This window comes from Gymnoscopelus microlampas (genome assembly GCF_963454915.1).
Source record: "Gymnoscopelus microlampas genome assembly, chromosome: 17".
Classification (NCBI taxonomy): Eukaryota; Metazoa; Chordata; class Actinopteri; order Myctophiformes; family Myctophidae; genus Gymnoscopelus; species Gymnoscopelus microlampas.
The window spans coordinates 46901414-46925380 of NC_139954.1; the positions used below are offsets into that span (position 1 = coordinate 46901414).

At 41.5% G+C, this 23967-nt stretch overlaps 1 protein-coding gene and 1 long non-coding RNA gene across 2 annotated transcripts; both read left to right on the forward strand.

The window, feature by feature from the left end:
* The first annotated feature begins 46 nt into the window (after positions 1-46).
* LOC311064939 (uncharacterized protein) lies at positions 47-14182 on the forward strand. The gene is made up of 10 exons (XM_084085021.1): positions 47-131; positions 1284-1368; positions 3426-3552; positions 5779-5910; positions 6265-6347; positions 7105-7298; positions 7595-7636; positions 7833-7853; positions 11887-11987; positions 12028-14182. The coding sequence occupies exons 2-10, from the start codon at positions 1311-1313 to the stop codon at positions 12050-12052; spliced, it is 783 nt and encodes a 260-aa protein (XP_083941147.1). The 5' UTR covers positions 47-131; positions 1284-1310; the 3' UTR covers positions 12053-14182.
* Positions 14183-16091: 1909 nt separating this feature from the next.
* LOC311065279 lies at positions 16092-17752 on the forward strand. The gene is made up of 4 exons (XR_014602812.1): positions 16092-16179; positions 16523-16569; positions 16667-16716; positions 17037-17752. It is a non-coding gene; the product is annotated as an uncharacterized lncRNA (long non-coding RNA).
* Positions 17753-23967: the final 6215 nt, after the last annotated feature.

Below are 23967 nucleotides of genomic sequence, written 5' to 3' on the forward strand. Positions count from 1 at the left end.
GTGGAGTCAAACATTTTCTTCTTCAATTCCTGTTGAGTCAGAGGTTTGACTGACTGACAGACTGACTGACAGACAGACAGACAGACAGACATCCACAGTGACACTGATACTGACAGCCAGCCTTGGGAAAAGTAAGTAAATACCTGTTTTTACTCAAGTATTTACTAGGGCTGTTTGTGTCCCGATTACAAAATTCAAGTTGACGATTAATTGTCAAACCAAATAAATTGTTTTTAAGGATTTAATGTAGTTTTTCTTGGCGCTGAACATTGGGAACGCATACTTTTATGAATGTTTGGCTTTTAGGCTCCGCAATCAAGAGGTCCAGATCTGACATATAACTTAATTAAACATTACAAATAAATTACTGACATTAATAATTGTATAGCTTTAATGTCTTCATATATTTAAATATAAAACAGAAAAACGACTGCAGAATATTCAAAACAAAAGACGCTATTTCTATAATATTTGTAAATATGACATATACATATACATTCTGTAATAACGTTTCATATTTAATTACATTTTTATACATTTTCTTAAATAAAAAATATTGAGCTACACATTTTTTAATATCACAGCTATTCAATATTTCTTATCGCTTTTGCAGATACATTGCTTTGAATATTGTTCCCCTTCAAACAGCCTCTGAATGCAGTCCCTCAGGGCGCTACACTAGTGCCTTTTCTGTTCTCACTCTACACTCTCCTCCCCAGAATAGGAAACACAGAATAAAAGTCAACGCCCAACTCCTATCGGTGATGTTAAAAACCTCTAAAAATGTTGTAGTAGTAGTCATGGAAACATAGTAGTAGTAGTAGTAGTAGTAGTAGTAGTCATGGAAACGTAGTAGTAGTAGTAGTAGTCATGGAAATTTAAACCGCCACGCAATCACTAAGTCAGCCTACTATCACCTCAACATTATGGCAGGGGTTAAAAAAACTCATGTCTCAGCAGGATCTAGAAAAACCTGTCCATACATTCATCTAGACTACTGTAGCTCTTTACATATATACATTAATCTACAGTAGACTAGACTACTGTAACTCTTTACATATATACATTCATCTACAGTAGACTAGACTACTGTAACTCTTTACACATATATATATATATATATATATATATATATATATATATATATATATATATACACACACACAACTAAAGACCTTTCTGCTTGCTGCTGCCTTTCATTCACTTCTTGTATTTGTCTTTTTTCTTTTCCATTCTGCACTGTACCTTTTATTTTATATGTTCTACTTATTCTGATCTTCCAGCCCTGGTGACAGCAGAGAGGCGTTGCTATGGAAACCATCGTCAGCTCATTAATGTGTGTCATGGTGCTGCTCCGCTGCGGTGACGGTAAGACGGGACTTTCTGAAAGCATATGATTCACATCCTGACATGCTGTGGTTCTCAACCTGTGGGTTGGGAACCCTCGGGAGGTCGAGGGGGGGATGGGGGGGGGGGGGGGGGGCAGTAAAGATGACAGTAAAGTGACAATGTAATGACTTTTAAGACCTTAAAGGGTTAGTTCAGATTTTTTGAGTATTTTCTGTAGGAAATACTTACCATTAATGTAGTGGTTGCAAAGGTATTAATTGATTGCCCGAGTCCCGTGGTCAGAGTTATGGTCCGTTTCTGATAAATATGAAGTAGTTCCGGTAGATTTGGTGGGGGCCGCTCATTAAAAATAAATACATAAAAAAAAATAACGTCATTTGTATTGTTGACCCATTTCTACCATATAGAGCCTACTCACGCACAAAATATATGACACAAGAAATAGTACCATGTGACACAGGCGTCGAAATTGAACGAAACCTGCTCTATATGGTAGAAATAGGTCAACAATACAAATGACGCTAGTTTTTTAAATGTATTTATTTTTAATGAGCGGCCCCCACCAAATCTACTAATCTACCGGAACTACATTCATATTTATCAGAAACGGACCATAACTCTGACCACGGGACTCGGGCAATCAATTAATACCTTTGCAACCACTACATTAATGGTAAGTATTTCCTACAGAAAATACTCAAAAAATCTGAACTAACCCTTTAATACCTGAAAGAAAAGGAAAAAAAAAGACCATTACTGCATCAACAGTTATCCACAAACTATACTATAAAAATGGTCAGATAACATACTGTAAGAAAGAGGCAAAAAGTGTGAAAATAGCTGATCTACAAGCTCACAGCGCCTCGCATTGCAAGGCGCTGTGAGCTTGTAGATCTGCTATTTTCACAATATATATCTGTGGAACCGAGTCAAACTAAATGTAATGCCTCAACTCTTACAATTCCAAGAAATTGTCAGGGTGGGGGGGGTCCCCAGTTCAATTATGATTATTTTGGAAGGTCACGGCCTGCAAAGGTTGAGAACCACTGGTTTAATGCACTGTATTTCAAAACATAGAGAAAAAAAGCCAAAACAATGCAACATTTTTTATGAATTAAAGACAAATGCAAAAGAATATCATGAATAAATAAGAAATGAATTACATAAATTAGAAAACAAATCTTTAAGAAGTAGTGAAAATAGCCCATCTACACGCTTGTAGATCTGCTATTGTCACTAGTTTGGGGCCCGGGCAGATGTGTAATTTCTCTTTTGGGTCATGATGAGCTAAAAGGTTTTGGAAGCGGTGCTTTAAAGATCCGTTTTTTGATTTCTTTGGCTATTCAAAAATATCAGATCTACAAGCTCACAGCGTGACACTCAGTGTCGCGCTCTGAGCTTGTAGATCTGCAAAAAAAAAGAACAATCATGAAAATTTGTGCAAATCTCAAATGTTTGCTTCTGGGAGATTCTACAAATGTCTTCTAAATCCTAACATCCTTTTAAACACGTATGTTGCTATAATAATATCAGTTCTCAAAATGATATGTAATTGGCCACGGACCCCCATCTCAAAATTTGTTGCTGTTCCAGGGACCCTCCCAGAAGCAAACATTTGAGTTTAAAAAAAAAATCGCTTTCTCTGCACCGAGTGCCACGCTATGAGCTTGTAGATCCGCTATTTTTGAATACCCCAAAGTACAAAATGATGCTCTCTGTCTGTTTCTCTGTCTGCGGACCATCTGCTCTCATGCATTCATGTGTTTTACAGACTTTGACTCTGGTGTATTTGTGTGTGTGTGTGTGTGTGTGTGTGTGTGTGTGTGTGTGTGTGTGTGTGTGTGTGTGTGTGTGTGTGTGTGTGTGTGTGTGTGTGTGTGTGTGTGTGTGTGTGTGTGTGTGTGTGTGTGTGTGTGTGTGTGTGTGTGTGTGTGTGTGTGTGCGCGTGCGTGCGTGTGAGCACATGCACGTGTTTGTCTGTGTGTGTGTGTGTGTGTGTGTGTGTGTGTGTGTGTGTGTGTGTGTGTGTGTGTGTGTGTGTGTGTGTGTGTGTGTGTGTGTGTGTGCGTTTTCAGGCTTTGAGGTGAGACAGCCGCCCCAAGTGTCGGTGAGTGTATATGGCTCCGCCTCCATTCGCTGTGAGGTCACAGCGATGTCAGCGAATCAGCAGGTGGATGACGTCCGTCTCAACCGCCTACCGGAGTAAGTTTTTATTCTTTTTCAGAGAAGATCCGTTATCGGAATCATGTAATTTATGAAACCGATCGCTGTCTCACCCCCAAAAGGCATATTGTGACTTTTTGGGACAAATTTGACCAAACGTTAACATGTGACTTGAAGGGTGGGTGGGGGGTGAGTCACAATATGACTTTTGGAGAATATATAATTTATGATTCTGTCCCTATTGGGCCATAACTTGGACGCCACTGAGTCAGCTCAAAGCGGACTTCACAACGTTCGGCACGGCTGCTCGCTCGCCTGAGCTTGCTCGGCGGTGCCTCTCTTCGTTTTAACTGATTTTTTGTTGGATTGTCAAAAACGTTGGGAACTGGATCTCTGCATTCCTGGGGTGCGAAAGTCCCGAAAAGGCATATTTGTGACTTTTTTGCCCTCTCTTCAAGTCACATAGACGTTTGGTCAATAAGTCACTTTATGCCTTTTGGGGGTGAGACAGTGTTGGAAACACACAGAGTCAAGACATTTATTTGGGGTTCCACTTGCAACACCCTCACTGATTATCCTAAGACAGGGGTCTTCAACAGGGGGGTCTGAGACCCCTAGCTAGTAATTTTATACCAGCTTATGGCAAGCTAAACCCTTACTAGGCTTGTAATAAAAACTGCCGTTTTAAATAACATATGCAACTTCTTTGAACACTGTTTCAGAGACATAGCGAATTTCATTCTTATTAACTCATTGACTACCAGTAGTTAAAACATTGTCTATAGCTGCCCTTGCCAGCGGTTCTACTGGATCTCTTCTCCACACTGTTGACCTATCCGCAAACATGGTAGTCAAATCAGCTGAGGTTTCTGATGCCATCAAGTTCCTTGACAATAACAAGGCTTGTGGACTGGACTGTATTACTGCAGAACACCTAAAGTATGCCAGCTTTAGGCTCTGTCCTCTGATTGCTAGGTGTTTCACAGGCCTCATGGTTCATGGTGTTCTTCCTGAATCCATTATGTCTGTTCTGTTGGTGCCTGTCCTGAAAGACAAGGCTGGGAAGCTAAATAGCATGGACAATTATAGACCTATTGCCCTTGCCAGTGTCTTGTCTAAAATATTGGAAATAATCCTCCTAATTAGGCTGGAGATGTTTGTTCTCACTACTGATAATCAGTTTGGGTTCAAAAGAAAACATATCACTGATGTATGTATATATGCCTTAAAGGAGATAGTTGACAAATACAGAAACCAGAATTCTACTGTATTTTTATGCTTTATTGATGCCTCTAGAGCTTTTGATAGAGTTAACCATGCAAAGTTATTTGTGAAATTGATTGATAGAGGTGTTCCAAAATATTTAGTAAGAATACTAGTCTTTTGGTATGCCCATCAGAAGTTTCAGGTAAAACGGGGCAATTGCATTTCTGAACCATTTCATGTCAGTAATGGAGTACGCCAAAGTGGGATTTAAATCCCCCATATTGTTTAACGTTTATATGGATGACCTGTCAATACAGTTAAATGGGTGCAACACTGGCTGTCTTGTGGGTGACACTGTTGTCAATCATCTCATGTATGCCGATGATTTGGTTTTATGTAGTCCATACAGTGCTGGGCTTCAACAATTGTTGAGGATCTGACATCAGACTTTGACATCAAATATAATGCTAAAAAAAAGTAACATCATGATCGTGAGAAGCAGAGAGGACAGGAAATAATCCTTCCCTGCGTTTCAATTGTGTGAGAGTCCTCTTTTAGTACGTAAGGAAATTAAATACCTTGGTCATGTCCTCACTGATGATTGGATGGACGACAGAGATAGACAATGTAGAAAAATCTATGGACAGGCCAATATGCTGCTACGGAAATGTTCTATGTGTTCTGTTGATGTTAAGTGTTCACTAGTCTGTTCAGAGCCTATGTCACACCTCTGTATACGGCTCATCTCTAGTACTCGTACAGGGTGAGGAGTTTACAGAGGCTCAGAGTGGCTTATAATGATGGTATGAGGTTGTTACTCCACATACCCAGATGGCATAGTGCCAGTCAATTGTTTGTGTCCACTGGTGTGCCTACTTGTGATGCACGTTGAAGACAATTGATGTACAATTTTATGTGTCGGCTTGATGTGTGTGTGTGTGTGTGTGTGTGTGTGTGTGTGTGTGTGTGTGTGTGTGTGTGTGTGTGTGTGTGTGTGTGTGTGTGTGTGTGTGTGTGTGTGTGTGTGTGTGTGTGTGTGTGTGTGTGTGTGTGTGTCAGACAGGGAGCAGCAGTGATGGTGTGTCAGAAGGACAGAGCTGACAATAAGGACTGTCAGTGGTACGAGGAGAACAACACCAGCTTCGTGTTCGTTCTGCTACACCTGGATGACAAGGACCTGCAGGAGACCAGGTATGGCTTAAAGTAACTATACAAGCACTGTACTTAGTTACAATGTTGAGGTGCTTTTACTGGAATATTACTGGAATATTTCCTTCTTTTTCTTTAACTTCTACTCCGCTTCATCTCAGAGGCAAATATTATACTTTTTGTGAGCTTGTAGATCTGCTATTTTCAAAATATTTTAATACATTTTATACATATGATACCTTGTTAAACGGGACATTCTGCTGCTGCACAATGAGTACTTTCACTTTTGGTACTTTAAGTATATTTCTATGCCAATACTTTTACTGGTAACAGAGTATTTCTGCAGTATTGAAACATTAAGTAAGCTACTTTTTCCACCACTGCCCCTAATACCAGGTACGAGTGTGAGGTCACCGCACGCCAAGAACAGCCAGTCCTACACAAGACCGAGAAGGGAACGCCTACAGCACTGATTCCAGGTCAGTCTCCACACGTTTCTATAAGCGGCTTATATGGGCATCACTTCCTGTAGTCAGTCATTCAATAGGCTCTAATTTATGAAGATACACTATCCCGATTGGAGCCGCTAGAGGCTTCTATGTTTACTGGTGCTATAGATCTATGTTTACTGGTGCTATAGATCTATGTTTACTGGTAATATAGATCTATGTTTACTGGTAATATAGATCTATGTTTACTGGTAATATCATAGAAGAGGCACCTCTGGGTGCTTGTTGAACTTTTCACCACTAGATGTCACTCTATACTCACTTACATCACATAAACACTGATTCAAATTTCAAATATGACCTGAGAAAGAGCCAAGTGAGGTGTTGTGAGCTTGTAGATCTGCTATTTTCACAATATTTTTCTGTGGAACCGAGGCAAACTAAATCTAATGCCTCAACTCCTACAATTCCAAGAGCTTGTCAGGGTGGAGGGGTCCCCAGTTCAAATATGATTATTTTGGGGGGTCCCCAGTTTAAAAAAAATATTATTTGGGGGTCCCCAGTGCAAAAATGATTGTTTAAAAAATAATTATTTGGGGGGTCCCCAGTTCAAAAATAATTATTTTGGGGGTCTCCAGTTAAAAAATGTTTATTTGGGGGGTCCCCAGTGCCAATAAGATTATTTTGGGGGGCCTGAAGAGTTTGAGACGCACTGCCCTATAAGGGTCCCTGACCCCCTATTGCAGACCCTTGCTTTTTAACTATTTCATGTTTTTCTTTTTTTTAGGATCCACATTAAAGGAAGTGTCGGTTCTTGAGAGCTCCTCTCCACTTCCTCTTCCTGTTCCTTCCTCTTCCTCTTCCTCTTCTTCCTCCTCCGTCCCTCCTCCTCTTCCTCTGCTGAGGTGGATTCTGATTGGCCTGCTGGCTGTGATGTCACTCTACAGCTGTTCCATGACCTTCATGTACATTAGACTGAGGGTGAGACAGCTCTCTGTCTGTCTGTCTGTCTGTCTGTCTGTCTGTCTGTCTGTCTGTCTGTCTGACGACCGACCGACCGACCGACCGGCGGACCTATTTTATTTTCTGCCCATAAAGTGTATTAAACAGAGAAGGTGAATATAAAGTTTATTGTGTGTGTGTGTGTGTGTGTGTGTGTGTGTGTGTGTGTGTGTGTGTGTGTGTGTGTGTGTGTGTGCGTGCGTGCGTGCGTGCGTGCGTGCGTGCGTGCGTGCGTGCGCGCGTGCGCGCGCGTGTGTGTGTGTGTGTGTTTTCAGGTCACACGCGGTGAGGAGCTCTATGATAGGCTGACGATGCAGGTACTGAACTGAACCCACATGTGTCTGAACATACAGTACAGTATGTGTACTTTATACTGTACTGTATGTGTACTTTATACTGTACTGTATGTGTACTTTACACAATTTATAAACCCCACACACACTTAAAGGTACAGAATGTTAAATAGCTCCATATTGTGAATGTAAGAATGATTTGTGTTTCTCTCATCCTCAGCCCAACCACACCCGGCCCATGGTGAGACATTATTACTCTCCGCCAGGAGAGTATTGTTATCACTGCGTTTTCACTTTCTAAACATGACACACCGATTGGTCAAGCCTCACGTGACACGTGAAATACTGTGATCTGATTGGCTAGTGACGACATGATGCCTATATATACATGGCATCATTTTGACAGTGTCTCCGCCACTGTCAAAATGAGGTAAGACGGGAACCATGAAATGGCTGCATGGCTGATACATAATTGGCAGATAGGACAGATAGGACATTTATATAGACAAGAGGGATATGACACTTACACAGACAGGACGGACAGTGTACAGACAGGACGGATAGGACACTTATACAGACAGGACGGATAGGACACTTATACAGACAGGACGGATCGGACACTTACACAGACAGGACGGATAGGACACTTACACAGACAGGACGGATAGGACACTTACATAGACAGGACGGATAGGACACTTATACAGACCTTCGCGACCTTCGAACCAACACAAGTCTTCTGGCGGAGAGTTGTGCTCCGAGGAGCACTTTTTCTAGTTATTATTATTATTACTCTCCGCAGGAGAGTATTGTTTTCACTTTCTAAATATGACACACCGATTGGTCAAGCCTCACGTGACACGTGACAATACGGTGAAATACTGTATAAATACATGGCATCACTTTGACAGTGGCGTTGCCACTGTCAAAGTGAGGTAAGACAGGAACCATCACGAAATGGCTGCATGGCTGATACATAATTGGCAGATAGGACAGATAGGACACTTATATAGACAGGAGGGATATGACACTTACACAGACGGATAGGACACTTACAGTACACAGACAGGACGGATAGGACACTTATACAGACAGGACGGATAGGACACTTATACAGACAGGACGGATAGGACACTTATACAGACAGGACGGATAGAACACTTACACAGACAGGACGGATAGGACACTTACATAGACAGGAGGGATATGACACTTACACAGACAGGACGGATAGGACACTTACAGTATACAGACAGGACGGATAGGACACTTACAGTATACAGACAGGACGGATAGGACACTTATACAGACAGGAGGGATAGGACACTTACACAGACAGGAGGGATAGGACACTTACATAGACAGGACGGATAGGACACTTATACAGACAAGACGGATAGGACACTTATACAGACGGATAGGACACTTATACAGACAGGACGGATCGGACACTTATACAGACAGGATGGATAGGACAGTTAGAACATAAGAATTAGAACATTCCCAACATTCCCAACACAAGTCTGGTAAGAGTGAGGTAAGACAGGAACAATCACGAAATGGTTGAGAAATGGCGGATACTGTAACAATTGGATAGGACACTTACACAGACAGGACGGATAGGACACTTACACAGACAGGACGGATAGGACACTTACATAGACAGGACGGATAGGACACTTATACAGACAGGAGGGATAGGACACTTATACAGACAGGACGGATAGGACACTTATACAGATAGAACATTCCCAACATTCCCAACAGCGGAGAGTTGTGCTCCGAGGAGCACTTTTTCTAGTTATTATTATTATTGTCTCCGCCAGGAGAGTTTGTTTTCACTTTCCGTCAGCCAAGCAAACATTGGTCGAGCCTCACGTGACACTTGACAATACGGTGAAATAGTGTGATCTGATTGGCTAGTGACATATAACAGGCTATAAATACATGTGTCGAGGTAAGACAGGAATAATCACTAAATGGCTAGGCCAGTGCTGTCTGGACCAATCTCGGATCGGGCCTAGATGTGAGGGGCCCTGACATCTAGTTATTGTCTCCGCCAGGAGACTATGTTTTCGTTCTCGTCCTTCCGTGTGTCCACCAAGCTAACATTGGTCAAGCTTCACGTGACACGTGACAATATGTTGAAAGGGTGTGCTTTGATTGGCTAGCGAGACGCATGACGAAATAGGGACCTATAAATAGGTATGTCACTTCAAAACATTGTTTACAATGTAAACAATGTTTTGAAGTGTAAACTTTACATGCAGCTGTGTGTCATATTAAGATTTTTTTGTAAACTTTATAACATGTAAACTTTACATGTTATTGAAGTGACATCAGTGCCATCAGCCAAGCTAACATTGGACATGTTAGCTTGTCTGATTGAACATGTTAGCCAAGCTAACATGTTCTAATCCTTAGATGTTCTAATCTAAGAATCAGAACATTTCTAGAAAACTATGGTTAAAGATAGGGTAAGTGATTTCCTTTGGTTAAAATAGCACAGGTCTGCTGGCGGAGACTTGTGCTCCGAGGAGCACATTTTCTAGTTATTATTATTATTATTATTATGAGTATGATTAGGATTATTATTATGAGTATGATTATTATTATATCACAAAACAACAGAAATGTCACTCTGCATATTGTTTATTATTATTAACCCATTAAGGCCTGAGGTTCCCATTCTATAAAACAGTTTTCTGAAAAACTGTTTCTATATCAGTGGTTATCAAACTTTTACATGTCAAGGACCCCCAAAAGTACATGGATTTGGGCCGGCAAATATTTGAGTTACAAATATTCTCTTTAAAAATGACATCTAGAGACAGTCTTTGGTTAGATATAAAGACCATGTAGATAATTAGATATAAAGACCCTGTAGATCATTGGATATAAAGACCATGTAGAGACAGTCCTTGGTCATTTGTTCTCATGTTATTGTTATGTTGTTATGTTATTTTATTGTTCTCATGTTATTGTTACTTAGGCTTTTGACCACAATGTTAACACATTCACTGCCAGGGGCTTTCTAATGCTGGCAGGTAGCTTCTGCCAGCATTTTTAAGCATTCTGACTATTTTTTCAAGAACCACAGAATATTTATCTCCAGTATGATCGATCCCCTTGCTAATCACGGAGGAAATCACTGTGCTTCCGTGAAAAAAAAATGTCATTGTGACCTTCCGTTCTCTTGTTATACCCAGTTGAAAATAGCATGTTTCGCCAAAAACACATAGTAAAACACAGGAGCCGAGATGTAGGATTTTAAAGTAAACTGTTAATCAGGAAGTGAATGGAGCAGTAAATCTTCGGATCACGTTATCTTGGGTTCTGGACGTTATTTTTTTGTTTTCTTTTTTTAAATGACGGAGATGTCCGTCAATGACAGTGAATTTATTAAAAATGTGATGAAGATAGCATGTCATTTAGACAGATGCTATAGATTCATTGTTTACCTGCTGGTACCAATTCTAATTGGTTTAGGGACATTCTAATCCCCTCCCCCTTTTAATGGCCTACACTGGAGCCAATAGACCCCTTAACAGACGACGTCATACTGGCTGCGTGCAGCCAGTATGCGCGCAACGAAACCCATTATATCAGGTCTCGTTAGGACGCGTCTCACTAGCCAACACACACAAGAGGGGGTTGGGGTGTGCTGAAACCAGTGCACCCCGAAACAGGTTGGGAATTGATTGCGTGAAACAATCACCTGTGCGTTCAGGCTCAATGTTAGTAAACAAATAATTGGTCTATGTCAGCCTGAAGCTCCATGCAGCTTCAGGCTGATAATCAGGCTAGGTTTACCTGGTATCTTAGTTTACTGAGACACTACAACAGTAAGTCCCCAGCAAGATGTGTTGATACAGCATCACAATCATTTTAACCACTTCATCCATGTATATGTTCGCTATTAAAAGCATAGCAGATCTACCAGAGCTTGTGTATCTGCTATTTTTGAAACAATTTTGAAAAAAAATATTTATTTTTATTTTTGTTAACATAAATCATCTCTTCTGGGGGTCCCTGGCACCAAACATTTTCAGATGGGGGTCCAAATACATATCATGTTGAGGGACAGGAAAACGTTTGAGAACCGTGTCTCTGCATTCTCTGTATGTGTTTACATTAAGTATGTACTGTATGTGTTTACATTAAGTATGTATGTACTGTATGTGTTTACATTAAGTATGTACTGTATGTGTTTACATTAAGTATGTACTGTAAGTCACTCTGAACAAAATGTGTTTCTATGTCTGTGTCTCCAGTGGAACAGAGGAGACCTGGAGTTCAACTCCACCTATGAAGACATGAGGAAGCCCCCCCAAAGAGGCCTCCACCCTTCAGCACCGCCTCTGGCTAACGGGATGGGGGGGTTCAACCCCTCTGGCTAACGGGATGGGGGGGGGGGGGGGGTTCAACCCCTCTGGCTAGCGGGCCAGAGGTTCAACCCCTCTAGCTAGCGGGCTAGAGGTTCACCCCCTCTGGCTAGCGGGCTAGAGGTTCACCCCCTCTGACTATATACTGATAACATCAGGGATCTCCGTATATGGGCACACAAGGGACACAGATCAGACAGACAGACAGACAGACAGACAGACAGACAGACAGATAGACAATAATAATAACTAGAAAATGTGCTCCTCGGAGCACAGGTCTCCGCCAGTACTGTTCCTGATTAATCCTGTCTTAAGTGTTACTTGATTAATCCTGTCTTAAGTGTTACTCCGCCATTTCTCAGCCATTTCGTGATTACTCCTGTCTTACCTCACTTTGAAAGAGGCTAAGACTCTTTCAAAGTGACACATCTATTTATAGGCCGCTATACGTCATGCGTCTCACTAGCCAATCAGAGCACACTCTTTCAACGTATTGTCACGTGTCACGTGAGGCTTGACCAATGTTAGCTTGGCCGAGGGGGGGGGGGCGGAAAGTGAAAACATAGTCTCCTGGCGGAGACAATAATGAATTGCATTTTTATGGCGCTTTTCTAAGTACTCAAACTTACTCAAAGCGCTTTACAATGGTTCATTCATTCATACAGACAGACAGACATTATGTGTTCGCTCCCCAGTCGGCCGGTATACCCGACGGTAATACATAATAATTATCCCATTAACAGTGTTGATTTAGTTTTAGTCTTTTGAATACAATTCCATTTAGTTTTAGTCATATTTTAGTCACCTGAAATGTTTTAGTTCTTGTCTAGTTTTAATCGACTAAATATCATGAGATTAGAGTTGACTAAATCTACAGTTGATTTAGTCGATTAAAATGTATTTTGGCGGTGCCTCTGAATGGCTGATTTTACACTTCGCTCACAACGCAGCGCGACGCGTTGTGAGCTTGTAGATCTGCTATTTCCAGCACGCAACACCCGAGTGCAACCAAACATAAAAGTACTTGTCTTTTAGTTCTACTGGATCTCTTCTCCACTAGATCCCTCCCTGACATTTTAGTCTAGTTTTTATTTGTTGACGAAATTGTCAATATATTTAGTCATAGTTTTAGTCATCGTGGCTTAGTTTTTATTTAGTTTTCATTTCATTTTTGTCGGTGAAAAAAGGTAGTCGACGAACATTTTCCGTCAGCCCAATGATAAATCTGATGGTTCTCTCTTCCTTCATGTTACCATGGATTCATTGTGATGATCAGACACAGTATGACAGCTCTGCTGTTTTCTTTACCATTTTAATAGAGCAGTTGTTCTCAACCTGTGGGTCGGAACCCCCGAGGGGGACCCCCATATCTCTGAGAGTGTCCATTTGGTTCCATGTGTACACTCTCAGAGTTACACACCCGTAAGGGTCCATTTGGAACCCCCTCAAGGACCCATGAGGGTCCCTGGACCACACGTTGAGACCCACTGGTGTAGCAGAGTGTTTCCTCTGTTTGAGCAGAATGGAACAGAGCACTTGAGAACTTTAGTTATAGTTACTTTGTAGATTTTGATTATTTTTATAAAACATACATTAACCGCTTCAGCCCTATATACATTTCGGCCATTTGAAAATAGCAGATCTACAAGCTTGCAATGGCTCGCAATGCGACGCATTGTGAGATTGTAGATCTGCTATTTTCAAATGATTTGTATACATTTGAAAACTTAAAATGGGACATTCTGCATAATGAGTACTTTCTACTTTTGGTACTTTAAGTACATTTTGAATTGCGGAATTTTACTTGAAACAGAGTATTTCTACATTGCAGTATTGATACTTTTACTTAAGTAAACAAATGGAGTACTTTTTCCACCACTGCTTGTGTATATGGACTTGCTGTTGAAAAGGTTGTCTGATAAATGCTTGGCTGTTATTAAAGATACTTCTTGTATTAATTCATGCTCACCGCCTCCTTCTGTTGGACATGGGGTTCGAGGGTCGCTGGGGCACCACAAACCATTGGTTCTCAAAGTGGGGACCAGGGACTCCCAGTGGTCTTTGAGGGGATACCACGGGGTCCCCAGCAAAATGTGTTAATATATATATATATATAAATGTGTTAATATGTTGTTGTTTCTTTTTATAACCTTCAATAATTAACTTCCTGTTGATTTTACTATATGACGATCCAGATCCGGATCCACGGATCCAGTCCGGGTTTTCTTCTTAATAAAAATAGAATATAAAAAAACAAAACAAAATAATACTGGGTTTGGTGATGTTCTATATTGTCTGAATCAGCTTTGTTTGTGTTCGTTTATGTGCTAAAAGAGTGACTTTGAGTGACTTTCACTGGGTGAAAAAGGTGATATACCTGGATACGTGGGCAAGGCATACACCCACCAAACATGAATGATTGGTGGAAGTATTTCAATGAATGCGGGAGAGGACTGTTTACCTAAAAATGCCTTTAAGATACCTGGATATGCGTCTCTCTTTTCTCTGCTAGGGAATCTTCCTTACATATGTAAATTAGAGGTTTGTTCAAACAATGGGAGGTGTGGGGTTCAGAGTGGGGGGGGGGCTCAGAGAGAGAGAGAGAGAGAGAGAGAGAGAGAGAGAGAGAGAGAGAGAGAGAGAGAGAGAGAGAGAGAGAGAGAGAAACAGTGAACCAAAGTTGCATTGTGACATTCAAGGAAAAGCTAATACAAATATTTAAAAAAAAAAAATGTGTTCTTAGGTCTTGCATAGGTGAGCAGTGTTAGTTTACAGAAAGGACATACTAATAAAGCATGACACACACACACACACACACACACACACACACACACACACACACACACACACACACACACACACACACACACACACACACACACACACACACACACACACACACACACACACACACACACACACACACACACACACACACACACACACACACAGAGAGATCAGAGTGCAGTCTTGGGGCAAATATTGTACTTTTACTCCACTACAATTATTTGAAAACTTTAGCTACTAGTTACTTTGCAGATATAAATGATTACATTATAAAACATACATTAACCACTTTAGCCTTATTTTATACCTAGGCTATTTGAAAATAGCCGATCTACAAGCTCACAACGCGTCGTGTTGTGAGCTTGTAGATCGGCTATTTTCAAACATTTTAGTACTTGAACACATTTTGATACCAATACTTTTGTACTTTTACCAAGTACGTTTAAGGGTCATTAAATGGTTAAAATTATATCACAAACAAGGCTTACTTTATGTGTGTTTTCGTGTGTATTTTGGGGGGTAGAGATTTACATGCAGGCACAACATTTGCATGAAAGGTGTTGATGGGTTCAGTGGCCCTATTGTCTCAGGTCTCTCAGACAATAGGAGCTCCACCTCTATCACCATATTAACCACTTTAGCCCTATTTTATACATAGGCTATTTGAAAATAGCCAATCTACAAGCTTGTAGATCTGCCATTTTCAAACATTTTAATACTTTCACTTTTGGTACTTTAAGTATATTTTGATGCCAATACTTTTTTTAAACTTTTACTCAAGTAACATTTTGAACACAGGCCTTTTACTTGTTTTATTATGTTTATATTTTGTTTGTATTTTTATATTGTGGTATTGCTACTTTTATTTAAGTAAAATAACTGAGTACTTCTGCCATCACTGCCAAAAATACAGGTTACCACCAGTCATGTGGTTAATAAACTATTTAGTTTGTTTTCTAGTCTAGGCCCAGTAGTGCTCAAAAGAACAAAATGTAATGGACTTTTCTTGTAACAAGTAAGAGCATTTCTACATTACACTATTGATACTTTTACTTAAGTATAAAATGTCAGTTCTTTTTTTGTGCTTGTTGTTTAGTGCAAAGCATTAGTACCTCTACATAGTAACGTTTAACTTGTTAAAACTAACTAAACTAAGTAAATAGTTTATTTCCAATCTTTCTCTCTCTCTCTCTCTCTCTCTCTCTCTCTCTCTCTGACTGCCAACATTTAACATGCACATTCAAATGGTGGGGAGGGGAACATTTGTGTCTATCCAATCAGATGTGTCCAAACAGAGTTTTCAAACATTTGAACTGTTTGGGCGGTTGGGTGAATTCATTCTTCTCAACCATGTACTGCTGGCCTGTTGGTGTTTTTGGACTAGCTTTGTAAATGGTAAGCTGCTATTTTATCTAATTGTAAATCATTAGTAGGTTATACTGTTTATTGTATTTACTTTGATCAGTTCTCTACAGTCTGTTTGATCAGTTGTAGGCTAGTGTTCCTTTACCTGTATGAGTTCAGATTGTTTTAAAACATGTGGCCTAGTCAAGTAGCTAGTCAATTCATATGCCATGATTTAATTTGTCAGCATAATGCAGTATAGTAAAATACACAGACTTTATACATTTTAGTAACTAAAGTTGGATTGCTTTGTAGTTTGTCTTTACTGTGGCTATATTGAATACAATGGCAAAGCATTGCTTCATCCCACTAACCCCTAAAATGATATTTGCAGGGAGAATTCCATTGATTTCCCCACTGTTGACGAGGAAGTTTTATAAGGTACTACACACCCACACTCTTCATTTAACTTTTTTTTGTGCACTCCTGTTTCAGTTGAAGTTTTCTGAGTTGTAATTGCTGTTATATTATTTTACAGTTGTTGGCACCCAGCGGTACATGTGTGAGGACCTTTCGGAGTTTTAACAGGTAATCTCCAGAATAAATTGCAATTTGCAGGACAATGGCTTGGTTTTCAGCAGAAGATTCAGCAGACAGTCAGCAGGCAATACACACACACACACACACACACACACACACACACACACACACACACACACACACACACACACACACACACACACACACACACACACACACACACACACACACACACACACACACACACACACACACACACACAGTAGTGTGGTAGAGTGTGGTAATTGTATTAACATTGTTGTGTTCCGGTTTCAGTGGTTTTGTGGTTTAATTGTAATTCTTTTTTTCTTCTTCTGTTTTTCTTCAAGGCTTCAAGGACTGCCATTTTGGATCTTCAGCCCTCCAGCAGTCCAAAGTTCAGGAGATCATCTCCAAAAAGGACACAGAGCAACTCCAAAGATGGACTTCCATTTTGGATCTTCAGCCCTCCAGCAGGAAGAACATTTTAACTCAAATCTTTGCTTCTGGGGTCCCTGGAACAAAATATATTTCTTTATTTTCTGTATTTCTTCCTGTGGATTATACCAGGGACACATGACTTGGATTTAGCTCTTCCTTGGACCCAGCCACCGTGGATTACATGAGTAGCCTACAAGTGACTTTGTTTTCCTTTTCCCGCTATTTTTCTTTGCTCTTCTTCATGTCACTACTTGCTGACTATATGTCAGTCTATGTGGATTATGCGGTCGACACACACTGACATTTTGCACCGTAATCCTGTGTATAACGCACTGACTTTTAACTTTTTTTTCCAAGCACCTTAACTAACGTCCATAAGTATATCATGCACAGTATACATTGCTGCTATGTTCATGCACATATCTTATCTCAGGTACTAGTGTGAGTATATAGACACAAATTTCACCCACTTTTTTTAATTAAACCTGTGATGTGACAATAAACCTGATTCTGATTCAGAATATTTGAATATATATTTTTTAGAGTGAACATTTTTAACTCAAATCTTTGCTTCTGGGTCCCTGGAACAAAATACTTTTCTTTGAAACAGTTTACCTTATCTGTGTGCTCCTGTTCCATTGTTTTGTATACATTTATTTTGCTTGATCAATAAACATAATTACATGAGTTCTGCCTATGTGTTTTTCTATATTGTTTGTGTGTGTGGATATATATATATATATAAATTAGTGCAGGTAGTGGGGGGGAACTATAAACCACCCCTCCCATTGGGGGTGGGGGGGGGGGGGACAAGCCACAGCCCCTGGGGGGGGGGGGGGGGGCTTTAAACCACCCTTCCCACTGAGGGGGGGGGGGGGGTATAAACTAGGGGGTTTATACAAGAATTAGCATGCAGAATGTGGGGTGGGTGGGTGGGGTTATAAGCCACAGCTTCCAATCAAATGTAGTTTTCTGCACATGCTCAGAAGTGGTTGGGGTGGAAGGGTGAGAGGGGTGGGAGGGGTGGGTGTGTGAGGTCCTTGCTGGCAGACATGCAAATGAAGGTCTCAGAAATGGTACATACACCTGAATATGTGGGAGGTATGTGGGAGGTGGTACATTAATGAATGAGGGCAGCATACACACACATACTCCCTTAAGTATCAGGGGTATGCCTGAGGGATACCCTCCCAAAATCATTGCTTTTCACCCAGTGTTTGATCGTACAATGTAAGTCAATGAGGAGCATATTTTGAATTAACAATTTCTAATGAATGGAGCAATTATGTTTGTCCACCTTTGTTGTTCCATCATGGTAAGGTAACTAACTACACAACCCAAACCTCTACCAAAGAGGTCTTGTCCTTTAACCACTTGAACCCCATCATACCTAATCCAACGGGAACATTCAACAAACACAGCCGATCTACAAGCTCACAACGTGTCACGTTGTGGCGCATTGTAGATCTGCTACTTTTGGCAAACTTATATATCTGCTATTTGTATACATCTTGTATATTTTAGGCTGTAGATCTGCTATTCTTATCAACTATAAAATATGGATAAAGTGGTTAAAATGATTGTGACGCTATATTAACAACTATAGCTGGGGACCCCCTAGAGTTAGAGAAATACCATAATGTCTTCTTTGCCTTTCTTTCTGCGAAAAGCAAAACATTTTAAACCCGTTTCGTCATTTCAGGAACTGTGCGCTCCCTGACGCCAAATGACACGTGACGTTGGTGCAGCTAAACCCAATATACTGTAAGGCGCCGTGCAACGCTATAGACGGCCATTCTTTTAACTGATTCATTCTGCATTCTAAACCAAAAGCAGCCAACTGGCGTGTGCATCCTCCCTGAAGAGTTCCATGGACTTCCATCCACTCATGTTGAGGAGTCCGGTATCCCTCAAGAAACGAAGGAAAGACGCTCCTTCGTCACAATACAAAAGACGTCGTCTTGGTTCGGCCCCCAGGAAGTACCTCTGCACGGACAGGAAGTGCCTCTGCACGGACAGGAAGTACCCCTGCACGGACAGGAAGTACCTCTGCGTGGAACTGAATGTGGCCTCTGCCCGCGTTGAGCATCTGAGAGATGACCCACTGTGCCAGAGCCCTTGCAACTGATCCATCCTCATGTCCTCTCCTGACTCTCCTTCCTTGACGTTCAGCTTGTGCCCTCTGCTCCTCGTCGATGCGTCTGGAAGATGTTCCGTGCCAGAGCCCTGGCTAACTGTACTCCCTGACTGACCAGCATGTGCCCTCTGCTCCACGATGAGCCGTGCCAGAGCCCTTGCTGGCCACTTCTTCCCTGTCTACCCTACCCTGCCTGCCTGAGGGTCTCCGCATCCCACCCCCGTCACTCTGAGGCCTGTCTCGATTGGCTTGGAGGAGCGTCTGGGAGCCGTCCCTTGGAGGGGAGGTACTGTCACAATCACGGCCCCTGTTGTGTCCATGTTAGATGTGAGGTGGACGCTAGCCTTCTAGTTATTAATAATATAATTCAGGAGACATTAGGCAGCCTGGTAAGACAGTAGGTAGTAGGTAAAGGCAGTTTTCCACCGCACCGATTTTGTGCCGACTCTGTGTTGGAATGCGTTGGATATCATCGTTCCGTCGGGACCTTATCGACCAAAAAACATGATCAGTCTTTGGGTAGAGAAGAGGGAGGAGAGAGAGGGGTTAAGGTTTGGTCCAAGCTAGCTTCGGTGTTGCCAGACTCTGTAAGAGAATCAAGCGACCAGGTCTGGTCAACACTGACCTGGCAACACTGGCAGCCTAGCCTGCCAGCTATAACGCATTAGCACAACAATGGGTACATCGGCCGACAGTTTGTGCTGAACGAAATGTCAACTTTTGCCAACAGATTACCAGTCTGTTGTAGTCTACTTGGTGGAGAGTCACCTTTAGACAGTAGGTAGTCTATAAGACAGTCTATATATAATGCATGATGACAAACAGGTGACAGCAGAGATGCTCCCAGCAGGTCATCCTGAGTGACACTCAATCTGAACCTGCCACCACTACCGTGACCTGATGCTCTCTCTCTCTCTCTCTCTCTCTCTCTCTATATATATATATATATATATCTCTGTCTCACACACTCACACACTCACTCTCACACACACACACACACACACACACACACACACACACACACACACACACACACACACACACACACACACACACACACACACACACACACACACACACACACACACACACACACACACACACACACCCACCCCCACACACACACACCCACCCACCCCCCCACACACACACACACACACACACACACACACACACACACACACACACACACACACACACACACACACACACACACACACACACACACACACACACACACAAACACACACACACACACACACACACACACACACACACACACACACACACACACACACACACACACACACACTCACACTCACACACACAGTTGTGTCTCGTATTTCCTGCCGGCCTCATGTGACCTATGCGATCGCTCATCCTTAATTTAATCCTCTGTACAACTTGGCAGCAGCAGCACATGTAGCGACACTTTAGTGACACTTAAGTACCGGAGAAGCAGCTCTGCTGACATAGTGTGCTTTACACTGCTCTATATGTGTTACTATACATTATATATGTTACTATGCAGTATATATGCTGCCATGTTAACCTCATGTATACATATTTGTATACAAATAAGGATGTTTATTGAAATAAGAGTGCATGTGTCTGTCTGTTTGTTTTGGATTATCTTCCTTGCATTCCTCTGCATTTGGAGGCTGGATCACTGAAAGAAAACTACACATGAATACCCGCCCAGTGGAGTGAACGCAGCTGTCCCATTGGTTGGTCCCGATCACTGCCGGGTCGTAGTTCACCAATGTTGAACCCCATGCGTCGGTCTTCAAGCTATGGCGCGTGCACATCAGCTCCGCCAACGCAACGCATCGGGCGGGTTTTTCCGTTTTTTCACATATAATGGGAGTGGATGGCGATTGGCGGTTTGCAAAAAAAAAACAGCACAGGAAAGCCCAGTTCAAAACAAGGTCTGCTAAGAGGATTTTAAACCCAAGAAAGCCTGTGGCTTGTTTCCATTGGCATAATTATGTGTGACTTCGCTCGACTGGCTCGGCAGCAGATTGGAACTGGAAACAGGCAAAGGAGGGCCAATCAGATGAAGCGGTAGCAGTGGGCTATCTGATGACATGAGAGGAGATCAGGTGAGTCGGTCCTGATCTGGTTTGTATGACAGGAGGAGTTAAGTGGCTTTAATAAATGTGCCTCTTCAGCATTGAGTGGATGAGAGGATGTTTAGCCTTGTGACATCCCTAGTCTCTATGTTTAGACCTTGTGACATCCCTAGTCTCTATGTTTAGACCTTGTGACATCCCTAGTCTCCATGTTTAGACCTTTCGACATCCCTAGTCTCCATGTTTAGATGTTGTGTCAAAAGAGTAAACCAGAGAACCACATTTATGGGCAGAGTTTCCTCTTTTGTTAACCCTCAGGCCCTCAGGACCCTCTCAGGGGCCCTGATTCAGCCACTTTTTGACTAAGCTTGCACCTCTTGGTACTCCAACACCTCAGTGTCACTGAAGACTAAGCTTCAAACCTCCCAAAACAAACTGATTCGGCTACTCCTCGGACTGGGGCCCATGACCCACCTTTCTCCCACCCATTTTGCCAGCCTAGGCTGGCTCAGGGTGGAAGACAGGGTTAAACAACTAAAAATGGGACTGGTCTTCAAAATTGTAAATGCAAATTTGGCCGATATGCCTCCTATTCGCGCATATCTGAGTAAATACCTCCAAAATGTTAGCGACACCCACAGTCACAATACTAGAGGGAGCGTTGACAACAATTTTGTACCACCCACCCATAAAACAAACATGGGCAAATTCTCCTTCAACAGCACTGCCACCCAGGATTGGAATAGTCTAACCCCATCCCTCAAAAAATACAGTTCGCTGGAGGAGGTAGTACCATTTTCCCGTTAGACAGCCGACCCCACCCCCCCCCCCCCCTGTTCTTGTACATATAGGTTTTTTTTCTTCTTTTTTGAACTGTGGTGCCACTATATATGTCTATGAATTGAATACCAAGGCCCTCTTTGGAAACAAGACCGCAAGGACTTTCATGAACGAACCTTAGACAAAGTATTTTTAAATGTAAATGTGCTTTTTTACATTTTTTGCCTAATAAAATATTCAATCAATCAATCAAAGTCATCCCTAGTCTCCATGTTTAGACCTTGTGACATCCCTAGTCTCTATGTTTAGTTTAGATGTTGTGACATCCTATAGTCTCCATGTTTTGACCTTGTGACATCCCTAGTTTCTATGTTTAGATGTTGTGACATCCCTAGTCTCCATGTTTAGACCTTGTGACATCCCTAGTCTCTATGTTTAGATCTACTAGGATCTCAGTGACTATAGGTTTATCTATTTTGGTTTATAGCCATTAAGTGATTTATAGACAAATACAATAATCTTAAAATCTATTGAAGAAGTGACAGGTAGCCAATGCTGGACTACAATATAAATATACATTATTGACATGTGTGCCAATGAAATAAAAAAAATATTGCGAACTGTGCCAAGATTATTATAATTTTTTTCAAAGTAAAAAGAAAAGTGCTTAGGAAGCGAGATACAGCCTTTTTCAGTTGTAAGTTAAACAAGGAGTGGATGGAGCTGCAAATCTTCAGATAATGATATCTTGGGTTCTGAACACTTTTTTTCAAAAAATAAATAAAAAATATTAATAATAATAATAATATATATATATATATATATATATATATATATATATATTTTTTTTTTTTAAACTCGGGATTTTTCGTTCTGGCAGGGAGGGTATTCATTAAAAACTCGGGATAACTCGGGGTCTGGCACTGAGAGAGTTAATCTTGGACACATACTCTATTTGTTGTGGCACTTCATGGTACCACAACACCACTAAGGCCTTAAAAACAAGGCTCCAGACATCCCAAAACAAACTGGTAAGGCTCCTTGGCCTCACATCTACAACTCATCTAACCCCTGCTCATTTTGCTAGGGTTGGATGGCTCAGGGTAGAGGACAGAGTACAGGAACTTTCAATTGGTCTGGTCTACAAGATACACCACAACATTAAGACACCCATGTACAGTACCTGTCAAAGTACTTCAACCTGGTCTACAAGATACACCACAACGTTAAGACACCCATGTACCTGTCAAAGTACTTCAATCTGGTCTACAAGATACACCACAACGTTAAGACACCCATGTACCTGTCAAAGTACTTCAATCTCGTCTACAAGATACACCACAACATTAAGACACCCATGTACCTGTCAAAGTACTTCAACCTGGTCTACAAGATACACCACAACATTAAGACACCCATGTACCTGTCAAAGTACTTCAACCTGGTCTACAAGGTACTTCAATCTCGTCTACAAGATACACCACAACATTAAGACACCCATGTACCTGTCAAAGTACTTCAACCTGGTCTACAAGATACACCACAACGTTAAGACACACCCATGTACCTGTCAAAGTACTTCAAAAAAGTCAATGACGTCCACAATCCCAACACCATGGCATCTCCACTGATCACGTCCAGCCCAGATTTGGCACAAAAAAGGGGTTGAATTTGATCTCCTGCTGCCAAACACATGTGGGATGCCCTACCAAAAGCCATCAAAACTGCCCTAAAAAGTACTTACAGGAGGCTGCAATTCCAAACTGCCCCCTGTAAAAGTCATAACCTAACCCCCCCCCCCCCCCCTCGAACTGTTTACTGTTCATATATTTAGTTTTTCTTACCTTTAAC